This window comes from Panthera leo, chromosome A2 (genome assembly GCF_018350215.1).
Source record: "Panthera leo isolate Ple1 chromosome A2, P.leo_Ple1_pat1.1, whole genome shotgun sequence".
Lineage (NCBI taxonomy): Eukaryota > Metazoa > Chordata > Mammalia > Carnivora > Felidae > Panthera > Panthera leo.
This window is the reverse complement of record NC_056680.1, coordinates 125585262-125598933: the sequence shown is the minus strand read 5'-3', so window position 1 is coordinate 125598933 and position 13672 is coordinate 125585262. Positions and strand designations below refer to the sequence as shown.

The following is a 13672-nucleotide window of genomic DNA, read 5'->3' as shown; positions in this document are numbered from 1 at the left end:
AGTAACCTCACAGGATTCACATGGGATGACATTTCTTACAAGATTCCTTTTCAAACCCCCACATATGAGACAGGTGTCCTTTCTATCACTCTGGACTTCCCTATCACTACCACTAAGAGCTAACTTTCATTGAACACTTATAATTCTAAATGGATTGTCTTTTCAGACCACCCGATGAGATAGGTGCTGTTATTAGACCATCATATAGACAAAGAAACTGAGATACAGAAGAGGTAAAGAAAGTCTTCAAGGTACCCAGCTGGGAAATGTTTATTTTCTAGACTGTGAGCTCCACAAGGAGGAACTTACTACTGCTTGGTACAGTGGTAAACAGAGTGCCTAGCACAGGATGGCATTTGATGTGTTTCTCTCTCTCTCTCCCTGTGTCTGTCTGTCTCTCTCTCTCTCTCTCTCTCTCTCTCTCTCTCTCTCTCTCTGTATGTTTAATGAATTATAGGGCCACCAGGACATCAATAGGAGACTCATTTCACTGTGTACAGGATTCTAAGGTTTATGAATCAAACTCAGAGTTTAATTACATTCTTGAAATTGTCTATATCAAAGTATTAGCTTATGTGAATGATGCTGCCTGACTGAGTAAAGTCTGAGATTGAGAGGCAGAAACCAGAGGAAATATACTTCCCCTGCTCTCCCAGACCTTCATCTGCCAGCTGCACTGGAAGATAAACCTCCAGATTGGTAGTGGTTCTCTGAGTCTGCCTTTCCCCAGCAGATGTGAGGACAGAACAGACCCTGGGAATATGTGAGTGGGGTGTGTATGTATGTGTCTGTGTAGGCTCACATATCATTTCAGTATGTATCCCAAAAATATCCATTCTGTACTCTTCATAAGGTATGCTTGGCTTCCACATAAGAGAAACAGAGAGGAAAAGATAGCAGCCACTCCTGGATTATCTGTAGATTTCTGAACCTTTTACCCAAAGTAGTATCTGAGAGACCATCCTCTCAGTAGACACCCAGGAAGCCTCATTTTCAACAACTAGCCAATCCAGCTTAGCCAAGTTTGTGATTCCATGAGATTTGGCAGCTTAGGGGGAAACCAAGGACCAGATACAAGGGGTTACTGAAAGCTGAGGTTCTTCTGGCCTGCTCCAAGCCTCTCCCTTCCTAATCCCACCAGCACCTGTGTTCAAATCCGAGCCCCACTGCGTACCAGCTCTGTGACCTTGGCAAGTCACCCAAACTCCCTCTGAGTTCTGTTTGCCACAGTTTTCCTGAGTCCCACGTGGCCCAGTTTCTGCACAGAAAATACAGAGTCCTCTGTGGCCCGGGACCAGTGACAAGAGGTGCCACCACAAAATGGGCTTTTTCTAGTATCTCCAAGTAGGTTGAGGTGTGCTCATTTAATTTACTGCTGTTCATCTGAGGCTTGGATGCTTGTTCCTTTTCTAAAAGGTAGTATCCAGCATCTGAGACATGGTAGTTGCTCAAACAGTGTTTGCGGAAGGGACCAAGGAAGGAAGGAAGAAGACTAGCCCCTGCCTCACAGAGTTGTTTGATGAAGTTACACAGTGTGTACAAGTTTCCCGTCTCAGTGCCTGGCACATAGGGGGAATTCATTATTAGTCCTTTCTCTCCTCTGGCCTAAAACGCAGTTACCTGGGAAATGTAGCACATTCAAGCATCATGAAGGAATATACATTCATTTATAGGATTTATTCACATATCAAAGCCTAAAGGAAAGGGACCAGAGCAAGAAAGTTTGTGCGAAGGACAAGGAGGGCCCTTGAAGTTTCATGACTTGGTATTTCTATAAGGAAATGCACTAAGGTAGTGGCGGGAGATAGGAGGGGGGGAGGGTGGATGATGAGACTGAGTCCCAGGCAGTGGCCTGAGAAGGCAGGAGGTCATAGAGCAGGCCTGTGAGATTGAAAGGTGTAGAAATACAACAGATGAACATAGGGGAAGAGAAGGAAAAATAAGAAAAACCAAGAGGGAAGCAAACTGTAAGAGACTCTTAAATACAGAGAACAAACTGGGAGTTGCTGGAGAGGAGGTGGAGGGGGATGGGCTAAGTGGGAGATGGGCATTTAGGAGGGCACTTGTTGAATGAGCACTGGATGTCATCTGTGAGAGATGCATTACTGGGGTCTACTCCTGAAGCCAAGATGACACCGTATGTTAATTAACTTGAATTTAAATAAGTAAATTTAAAATTTTTTCAAAGGAGGGGGAAAAAGGCACAAAGCCGGAGCACAGCCTCATCTAGGCCACCTGCAGGACAGGTGAAATAGTGGCCGACCAAGAGGGCTGGGAGGCTCGTGGTCCCAAAACTAAACAGCGATCTCTGATTCCTAGGCCTTGAGATTCTTGTTCCATTATCAAAAGACCAACCTAAGAGCTATTTTCCTCTTTGAGTAAAACAACAAAACCTGTCTGCTTTGAGAGTTTAGTTCCTGATAAATAAATTTTTAAAAACTTATTTAACTGATGATATTTTTCATATCTTTTTCCAACAGAAGTTAGCTACAGATTCCTCCAAGTGACTTTGTATTATTTGAAAATAAACAACTTAGATCTAACCCAGTTAACAGTACTACAGAAGGGAATACACTGTACAATTTGTCCATGGCACTGTCGGACAGAGAGGGCTCAAATGGAAACAGTGAAATAAAGGCTCCAAGAATATTCCCTTTATCATTGGAAGATTGGCAGAACCACATGAACTTCTGGTTGATGCCATTATTCTCCGTCACTTCATATGGTTTTAAGAAACCCAAATATAAGTTGCTTATTGAAGTTAGGGCTTAAAATATTCCCAAATCCAAAGTTTTATATTTACTGAATATGCATTAAAAATGAGAACCAGTGGGCTTTCTCAATTCATGGAAATACACACACACACACACACACACACACACACACACAGAGTAATGTTAAAATATTACACAAAAATGGTATATACATGTCAATTATGACATAAAACATTGTGTATCATTGATAAAATCAGAAGAAAATCTGAAGCAATGAGGCAGTTGGCTTATCACTCATTGAGTTTCTGATGCTCTTTACAAATTTGGGAAATTTTTCTTGGTAAACATTGTCTTTCTACATATGTACATTTAAGGTACATTTAAGACAAGTTTTCTGAGAACATAAATGCTCAAGAGGAATAAGCAGGAGTTGATGAGGGAGATCCTAATTTGCATCTTTCCTGCCTTAAATGCCTGAAATATCTTGGGTACAATGTTGCGTGAATAAGGCTTTTAGTGTTTAATGTGATATGACTTAAACATTCTCTTTTTGCTAGGGTCTATAAAACCTTTGCTATTAATGGCCATTACTTCTCATTTTTATCTACCAAATTTACTAAGGAAGAAAAAGTATGTTGGGGCTTCTATTTGTCTGCTCAAATGTTTTCTATTATCTGCAATAAAATTCATTCCTCTTAAACCTGGGACAATCCACTTGGAGGGAACACTACATAATCCACCCAAACATGATTCTTTACACAGTGTGGGGCTTCTACTTGTCAGGCTGCTTCCCTCACTGTCCTTTGACCCTCCCAACATTCCTGTTAAAGAGAGTAATATTCTACAGCCATTGGAGATACCAAAACTGACACAAAGGTAAAGCCCCTGGTTTTGCACAGCCAAGAATGGTAAAACTTCACCATAACACCATAAATGAAGTCTGAAACATTTAACCAGGAAAGCACAAATGCGTGTTATTTCAAGGTTAATTGAGTGACCAGGACAAACCTATGCAGCTGACCTTCCTGGGCTTTCCAGGACTTCGGCTGTGAGATACAAAGCCACCCTGGTCCCCGCTGTGATTCAGCATCAGCTGCCATCTGCTCCAGCTTAAATCCTGGTAGGGATGATTCCAGGACTGGTTGGGGCTTTTTTCAAGAGCAGCAAGAAGTCCAGGATTCTCCCAGATATTTGAGATCTGAAGGGATTGATCCAGAGAGACTGAATTGAGAGACCCCACTACCCAAAACAAGGCTGCCAGCCATTTTCTCCTCTGTCCTAACTCTGTCTCAACATCTGCTCCCCCACCCCCACTGGGAAGATAAACACTTTATCACCCACCCCTGACTGAGAATGGGGATGGATAGACTATGGAACCCATTTCCAATGTGTCATATCCAAACCGTGGAGTTTCACTGTCTTTGTAGAGCCAGACACAGAAGTAGAGCTTCTGCATTTTTAGAGTAAAGCCTTTCCCTACTTGGCTAGCACGCTTCAGAACTGCCATCCCCTCCGTTACTGCTCCAGGCTGCAGAGAGCATCAGGCACACCTCCCTGCCAGCAGGGTTCCTAACTCCCTATGAAAGAGAGAGTAGGCCCATCCCAAATCAGAAGCCTAGTTCCGTGCCCAGTTCCCCAAATCTGGGGTTGTCATGATGCAGAGGACTGAGAAAAAGGAGAGAGAGAGAGAGAGAGAGAGAGTGGTATCGGGGAGTGTTGTATTGTTCCTTTAACTCAATATGCTCTATAGGCTACTGACTCACTTAACACAGCTCACGTATTCTGTCTACATATCACAAGCCACCTGCTTATTCACTATCTCTGCCTAACAAATCTTATGAGTTTCATCCATTCTGTTTACTTTTCTTGTCTTCTCTGGATGAATTGAATATTCTCAAATCCTACAGCAAACACACATTGTAAACAGCAAGACCTAGGGAAAAAATAAGATTAAAAAAAAACAGAGAAGACATTTGAGTTATAGTGGCAGGAGGAACAGAAACCAAAACAGAGAGTATCTGACTCACAATAATGGTGGAGTTTTGAGCAGAAAGTGGCGGGTGCCTCCTGCTAAGGGGTGACAAAGTGCCAGTCACTGGAACTGCATGGTGCTTCAAGATTCATCAGGAGCCTCTTTTCCATCGCCTGTTTCTGCTCCTTAGATAGAGATAAACCATAATTGACACATTATTATTATTTTATTAATACATAATTATTATAATTATTAATGATAATACATTATTTTGTTGCTAACCAGCATAGTTAATCCCAAGAAGCCATCCTTTCCGGTCACCTCTCTTCCACTTCCTGCCCCCACTGTGCTGAAAATCACCCTTGGGATAAGAATAAGGATGGGGGTCCTTGGGATTGACATGTGGAAGGAGAAAGCTCACAGAGCCAAGGAAAACAGGGCAAGGCACCACAGGACAACTGCTGCGTGTGAATTATTTGTTACATGACGTATTTTGAGAAGTAAATGAACACAGTAGAAGGTTCGTATCTTGGACCTCTGAATAAGAATGATAAGAACTGCAAGCAAATTGTCCAGTTCAGACCATGCCATAGTTTCCTTGGACCACTGCAACAAAGTATCACACACTGAATGGCTTTAAAAAAAATTGTTCACACAGTTCTGGAGGCTGAAAATCTGAGATCAAGGTGTCAGCAGGATGTTTCCTTCTGACAGATCTGAGAAAGAATCTGTTCCATGCCTCTCTTCTAGCTTCCAGTGATCACTGGTGATCCTTGGTGCTCCTTGACTTGTTCTTTGACTCCAGTTTCTGCCTCCATCATTACATGGTCTTGCCCCTGTGTCTCTGTGTCTCTTCTTCTTCTTGTGAAGAGACCAGTCATAGTGCATTAGGGACACATCCTATTTCAGTATGACCTCATCTTAACTAATTGCATCTGCAATGGCCCCCTATTACAAATAAGGTCACATTCTGAAATGTTGAGGGTTAGGCCTTTCACATGCCTTTTTGGAGGACACAATTCAACCCATTACAGTCCACAGTTGAGAAATAAATTTTATTTTATTTTGAGTACTCATTCTCTATATGATGGTAGGAACCATCACACTCTGACACTAGGAAAACTACTTGAGTTTTGAGGTTTTCCAAGTTTAAAGAATGATGGTAGATTCATAACCTTTGGCAACCCTATTCTGAACACATATATAATGTTCATCTATAGATAGCTTTAGATATAGATATAGATATAGATATAGATATAGATATAGATATAGATAGATATAGGCATAGATACAGATATGATATAGATGTCGATAGGTAGCTCACAAGGTGTTAACAGTGGTTACCTCATAATGATTATCTCTTAAGGGGAAGTGATGAGAGACTTTCTATATTGTAAATTATTATATATTTCAGTTCTATAACAAGTATACTTTGTAATCAGAAAAAAATAATAATGATACATTTTCAAGTGGTTAATGAGAGAGAAGTGTGGCTTTTCCTTCCCTCATAGCCTCCACATTTAGGTTCTCTTTAGGAGACAGGATAAGGATCATCATAAGCAAGGAAGCCAGCAGGGGAAGGGCCATATGCAATTTGAAAACTTGTATTCTGTGCCACAATTGCTTTGATAGGATTTGCCTTTAGACATTATCCTTAGTTTATTTTTCATTTTAAAATAAACATTAAAGGAGGACCCAAGGTTTTCATGTTTATCCAAAGGAGGCATAGGTTTTCAATGTTGAGAAGCTCAAGGGCACATGGAGGAGAAGACACTATGTACCTGAGATAAACTGCTTCCTGCAGCCAGGCATTGAGGCTTCCTGTCAGCCAGGGCAAAAAGGAAGCATTGGATTTCAGAGTGTGTATCCAAACTGAGATCCCCTGGTAAAATACAGGACACCCAGTTAAATTTGAACTTCAGATGCATAACAAACAACTTTTTAAGTATAAACATGTTCCAAACATTGCACAGGACACACTTATGCCAAAAATTATTCTTTGTTTACCTGAAATTCAATCTTTTTGTACTCATTTTTTTTAATTGTGATAAAATACTTGCAACGTAAAATTTATAATCTTACCCACCTTTAAGTGTACAGTTCATTAGTGTTAAGTATATCACGTTGCTGTGCAACCAATCTCCGACACTTTTTCATCTTGCAAAACTACAACTCTGTACCCATTAAATGGCAGCTCCTCATTCTACATCCACTCCCAGCCCCTGGCAACCACCTTTCTACTTTCTGTGTCTATGAATTTGACAGCTCTAAATACCTTCTATAAGTGGAATTATACAGTATTTATCTTTTTATGAAACTGGTTTATTTCACTTAGGATAATGTCCTTAAGTTTCACCCATGTTTTAGCATGGGTCAGAAATCTCCTTCTTCTTGAAGACTGAATAATATTCCATTGTATATAGGCACCACATTTTGGGGGTTTTTTTGTGGGGTTTTTTTGTTTGTTTTAATTTTTTTAATGTTTATTTATTATTAAGAGACAGAGCGTGAACAGGGGAGGGGCAGAGAGAGAGGGAGACACAGAATCTGAAGCAGGCTCCAGGCTCTGAGTTGTCAGCACAGAGCCTGACGCGGGGCTCAAACTCACAAACCACAGGGTCGTGACCTGAGCTGAAGTCGGACGCTTAACCGACTGAGCCACTCAGGCGCCCGGTTTTGTTTTTGAGACTATTTTTGAGACAGAGAGACAGAGCAGGGGAATGGCAGAAAGAGAGAGGGGACAACACAGAATCTGAAGCAGGCTCCAGGCTCTGAGCTTTCACCACAGAGCCCTACATGGGTCCCAGAATCCATGAACCGTGAGATCATGAATTGAATTGAAGTCAGATGCTTAACCAACAGCACCCCATCATTTTGTGTATTGAAACTCAAATTTAACTGGGTATCCTCTATTTTTATTGCTAAATTTGGCAACCCTATTCTGAAAACATCAGTCTAGATAAGCTTTTTCTAGAAATTAGACCAGAGTAGAGGTTTACCCCAGAGGGCATTTATAAAAGGAATAATAAGGGGACATAGCTGGCAATGTTTTTTCTCTATGATTTTGCACAAGCCATAGAAACATGGTTCAAATGAATCCTGGTTTTGTCAACACTCTGTGTCAACAGTTCTTGAACCCGAGACTGTGTAAGAGATACAGGGGGTATGTTAACCCCTTGAAATCATAGGCCGTGTTGAATATATGTGCATCTTTGTGAGGAAAGAAACCAAAATTAGATTCTCAAAGGTGCCTGAGACTCCCAAGGAGGTCAGGAGACACTATCTTATTGACTGAGGACATGGCTTTGAACTCAGGGAAGGCATTCTTGCTGGGGGCTTGGGTATTATTATTGTTTGAGCAGTTGATTTCCTGAATATCTAAAATAAATATGGAGAAAATCTCAGCAAATTTAAAAGAGTGGAAAGTTTACCCATCTACTGAAGCATCCCTTTCAAATGAGGGATGAGTATAAGCTGCCACACATTTCACATCTTTCACAGAAGCTGAATGGAAGCCAGTTCATGAGTGATGCTGATCTTTGTGAAGTCCCTGATGATAGAGTGGCATATGCTTTATATACCAAAGCCTCTTAAAGAAATAGATTAAGAAAAAGAGAGTGAGAAAGACAGAGAATGCCGCCTAGGCAATGGATAATGTTACTACCTGTAAAAAACAAATGACCATTTTTATAATCACCACTTTATGTTTTCTTTAGAAATCCTTCGTCAATTTACCAACAGCTCTTACCAATGAGCTCAACTGGCCCCAAATCTCTGGTGCTACTGGGTTTCTGGACTCCATTAGTGGGTATGTATGTTTGAGTACCTTTAAACATTTCAACGTATCTGTGTAAGGAAAGAACAAGAGACGGGGCTTGCTCCCAAGATGTTGAAACGAGAATTATTAGGAATTGCTTCTAGAACATGAGTAACATACAAGAAACCTACCACTGACATAGAGTCCACTATGCAGGGGGATGTAATGCAAATTGAATTTTATCAGTGTTCACAAGGAGGGAATATTCTCATTGCAGGGGCTGTAGAGTTGACCTCTAATGGATAAGACATAAACACATCACTGACTTTTTCTCATTCAAGGGACAAGAAAGTTTACTTGATTATTTACTCTCAGAAATTAATATCCATAAAGGTAATGGCTAAAATTAATAGGCAAGTCTCAAGGTCCTGGAATCACCCTGGCTTCAATGCTCTGGATTTGAAGGTAGAGACAATGTATGGCAAATCTGAGTGACACACAAACCCAATTTGCTATGTGTGATTAGGCGTTGACTCAGAGCCTGGGGGCAGCCATTCATAGGTTAGCACCCCATTTTTTTATTTAATGGAGGACATTATATATCATAAATAAATTATTCGATCATTACCTTATTGTCTTCACTCATTCATCTAAAAATACTTACTAAATACTTACTACCTAATCAGGAATATATGCTACAGATGTTTCAAAGGTAAATGGGGTTTGACCTATCTCTGCAACCAATTAAAATCAAATAGGGCAGATTAGACAAATGTACAAATAATGATAATACAAGAAAGATGTGCCACAAGACAACTCTCAACACAGAGCTACAGATTCGTTGAAGAAATAATTCATAGAATTAGTCAATAGCCTCTTCCTTTTGGGGTGTCAGGCCAGGGGCCCAAACCCTAAAGGATTTACAAGATTGGTGTAATGAAAGAGGTAGAGAAAAAACAGGAAATGATAACCAATCTTCAGGAAAGGGCATTGACAATAATGTAGAAATCATCTGTGAATATAGGGAAAGCAAAGGGGATGCATTTGCAAGTTTAGGTGTAGGTTTTCAAGTTTAATCACATGAAAAATGAGGTTAGTGTAATAATGTTAACAGTATCAGTGATAGGGAGAGTAAGAAGTAACCTTCATGAGACATTCACTGTATGCAAATCACTACCCTGAGTGTTATGTAGAGATTTTTCTCATTTCATCTCTTTGTGAGGGAGCTGGCATTAATTTCTGCATTTCACAGTTGAGGAATCTAAGGGTTACATAGACAGGTTAAGAAACTTGACCAGGGACCCACATTAATGTGAAATGGTGGGATCTGTCATCATGGAACACTATACCAGGGAGTAATTTGGTGAGCAGGGGTCCTCCTGGTCCCCAATGCCCAAACTGTATGATTTTTTTTTTTCATTCTACCTGCAGGAATGTTGCTCTCTGTAGTCTTTGTCACTTTGAGAGAATAGCGATGGGATGGAGAAATGACTAAGAATCAAAGAAGCCCTCTCCATGGGGAGACATGGCATGCATTGTTTCAAAGGTCAATCAGGGGCTCCCTTTCTATGGGCCCCCTACTCCCGGTGGTCTGGGGCCCCCTGAGCACCAGGCTTAGCCTCTCTTTCTTCAGCTGCACTTGCTATTGTTTTTGTCGCCTGGAACACATCCAGAGATAGCCAAGCTGAAGCAGCTTTCTGGAAAAAAGACTCTTACCTATCTCCCCACTGTCAACACTGAAAGTGAGAAAACAAAATTTAACTGGCCTCCACCAATCCAGTACAAAAACACCTGGAGATTTCTCTAAATTAAAGCTTTTATGACAACAACAAAGGAATACATTATGAATGAGAAATGGATATAGTTTATTACACTTTTAATGGAAGTTTAACTTTATGTTGAACCCTATAAAATTCAGCCACCTTTTGACCTAAAGCTTCACAAGGTTGCCATTGAGGAAATGCCAGTCTGATGTTTAAAACAATTGCCAATGGGGCGCCTGGGTGGCTCAGTCGGTTGAGCGACCGACTTCGGCTCAGGTCATGATCTCATGGTTTGTGTGTTCGAGCCCCCGTGTCAGGCTCTGTGCTGACAGCTCAGAGCCTGGAGCCTGCTTCGGATTCTGTGTCTCTCTCTCTCTCTGCCCCTCCCCCACCCATGCTCTGTCTCTCTCTGTCTCCAAAATAAACATTTAAAAAAATAAAATAAAAAATAAAACAATTGCCAAGTAGTTTAAATCTTCCTTGGAGTCATCCAAAGAGTGAAAGAAGAATCCACTCAGCAGGGCCCAGTTGAAGGGAAAACTGGTTTCCTTATCTCTTCCACTTATAGCTCACACTCACCAACAGTTGCCCCACATCTCCTACATCTAATTTTCCCAAAAACTCTGCCCCAAAATAGCTCCTGCTCCCAAGCAGGCTGTTCAGTTGTTTTTAGATTTTAGTGAGGGGGTGACAGGGGGAGCCAATGTCCTTCTGTGTCTCTTCTGTCCTCAGACTAGGGGTTTGCTCCCTTCTCAGTGTGAAATCCCACTAGCCCTCCAGTCCCATGGCTGCATCCACCACCATCCTATCAGAGCCCAGCAGCAGACAGATGTCCATAGGAGAAAGGCAGTGGGGAGAAAGGGAGAGGAGAGTTGCCAGTCTTTAGCCACTCATGGTTTATAATCCTTATAAGGGCTGTGCAGAGACATTCTAACACCATCTCACAAAGGAGGTGACTGGCTAGGTGTGCGTTAGGTGAAAGTCATCCCTATCCTAAGCTAGTTGGTGCTGACTTAGCACCTTCTTGTATCAGGCTCTGTGTTGCCATTTACAAAACTTCCATCTGGTTCTGCAACTTACTCATCACTGACTCCAGGTACTGTCCTTATCTGTTGTGTTTCTAAGGATGTGTGCAGCACAGCTGGCATGCTGTAGGGTCACATACCCTGCAAGGGCTTTTCTCTCTATGTGTTTGTGGGGCCCCAGGCTATCTAGTCGTTTCTCTCCAAGAGCTCTTTCTGCCACCTGTTTGTGTGTACTATGCCTGTGTTCTTTGCCACCCAGCTGGAATGGGGGAAATATATTCAGTTCCTTTTGACAGAAAAGGAAATTCTCTGAAATCTGAGTTGCAGCAGATTCCGCCAGTAAACAGACACATAGCAGCATGATAGTCATGTGTGTGTCACCATTCAAGACATCCCTCCCAGCAGTAGGTCCTGTTAAACCATTTCTATAATCTCATGCAAATTATATACTGCAGATAATCTAGGCTGGGCCAATCCCTTCTTAAAATAACAAAGATTTATAAAGCATGTAAAAAATATTAGAGAGATTAGAAGATTAGATTAGAGATTAGAAGATCCTCTTCTGCTGGAATCAGGAGAATGAAAAGAATATTGACCCAGAAAGCAACATGTATGAACGACATGGGCAGTTTCCACGGGCATTTTGAGCATGTCCTTCTGAGTCCAAATGCTTATCAAAATGGGATAGAATTTATGGATTTCTCTCTTCAACTGGATCTGTAGATAGTGCTTCTTATTATCTGTGATCAGCATCATGCTTTGGGTATTAACAATGTTCTTTAGAAAATGTACCTTTGAAAGCAAAGGATGCATGGTGCCTGGGTAGCTCAGTCAGTTGGGCATTAGACTCTTGGTTTTGGCTCAGATAATGATCTCACAGTTTCGTGAGTTCTAGCCCCACATCTGGCTCTGCATTGGCTCTCTATCATCTCTCTCTGCCCCTCCCCTGTTTGTGCTCTCTGTCTCTCTCAAAATAAATAAATAAACTTAAAAAATAAAGGAAAGAAAGAAAGAAAGAAAGAAAGAAAGAAAGAAAGAAAGAAAAAGAAAGAAAGCAAGCAAAAAGATGTTGCTTGGGAGAGAAAATGGTTACCTTCCTTTTCTTTTTCCAACATACCCTCCTCCCTCAAAATTCAATATTTTTTATGAGGTAAATGTAACTAATTGAAATTACATGCATGCATTAAAAGACAAATACAACCCCTTACTTTCACAAATCTTTACATCCTTCAGTTGATTCGACACTAACAAAAATCTGTTCTCTTGACTCTTAGGCTCGAGAAAATTCAAAAAGCAATATCGTTTAAAACCATGTGTTTTATTTTGTTTTCCCAATGTGATTCTGAAAGTAATTGAGTGGTTCAAAGACAAAAAAAAACCGAAAACAAAACAAAACAAAAACCCACCCTATGAGGTTGGTAGCATGGGAGCTGGGAGCCCAATAGCCAACATTAGAGAAGGGAACTATAATTGTAAGTGAGAAGAAATGGGTATTTTTTTAATTAAAAATAGTACTTCATGTTCAGATCATGTTCAAAAGCAATTAATGTAAGAGAAAAATCCTATTTAAGTTAAAGAACACAAGGCCCAGTAACACATATGGAAGTATGGGAAACAATACCAAAATTCAGGAAGGAAGGACTTCTAGTTAAAGCAATATCTAAAACTCCAGAGCCCTGTGAGTTGGTGTGGTAGAGTAGGAGGAAGACCACCTTTACAGGTATAAGGGTTCTGGTTCTGCATGGCCTTCAGTGGAATATACAGCAGTCCTGGACCTCATTTATATGTTGAAGTTGAGTTGCACCTAGCAATCTCTGAAGTTCTCCCCAGTATTAAAGTTTAGTGGCTTTAGGGCAACGTGTTATTGAAGTCCACATCCTACCCTCCTGATGCTCCTTGGTTTAGAAGCATTGGAGGAAGCTGTTGAGAAAATATGCTCCTGCTTCTCCCCACCAAATATGCTTTTCTCCACCCCTTAACTGACCATGCCTTCAGATAAGACTTGGTTAATTTTATGGGTCAGAGCCTGAAATTTTCTAGGAACCATGTTTCTCTAGGGCCAGGGTTGTTGTGCCATAAAGTTTGAGCATCTGCATCATAAGCCCTGCACTGTGTGGTGCTGGCTACTTGACCAGCTACTGGTTTAAGTAGCACTCCATAATTGATTGTCCTTTATGGGTACTATTTCCTCTAAGCAAAAGTCAGACAGAGAACCTAGTAACTCCAAACCCTTAACAAACATAAGCACCTGAACCTAACCACATCTAACGTGAGCATTTATGGTGCCCAAAACCCCTTCTGAAAGTGGGTCCAGGAGATGGTCCAGTCAGTGGAGTTCTGCAGGCCAGGGGTAAATGGTAGAGAAGTCCTTCAAAGCTGGAGAGCAGAGGGAGGAAAAACAGGGCAGTAATCAGAGCTTTAAAAATAAAAGGTGAAGTTAG

At 41.1% G+C, this 13672-nt stretch overlaps 1 protein-coding gene across 3 annotated transcripts in view; it reads left to right on the top strand.

The window, feature by feature from the left end:
- Nucleotides 1-13672, top strand: part of AOAH (acyloxyacyl hydrolase) — a 168451-nt gene that overhangs the window by 90014 nt on the left and 64765 nt on the right. For all 3 annotated transcript variants that reach the window (XM_042922170.1, XM_042922186.1, XM_042922177.1), the window contains exon 13: nucleotides 8403-8494. In XM_042922170.1, coding sequence (XP_042778104.1) covers nucleotides 8403-8494 — 92 coding nt within the window. The remainder of the gene's footprint in view (nucleotides 1-8402; nucleotides 8495-13672) is intronic.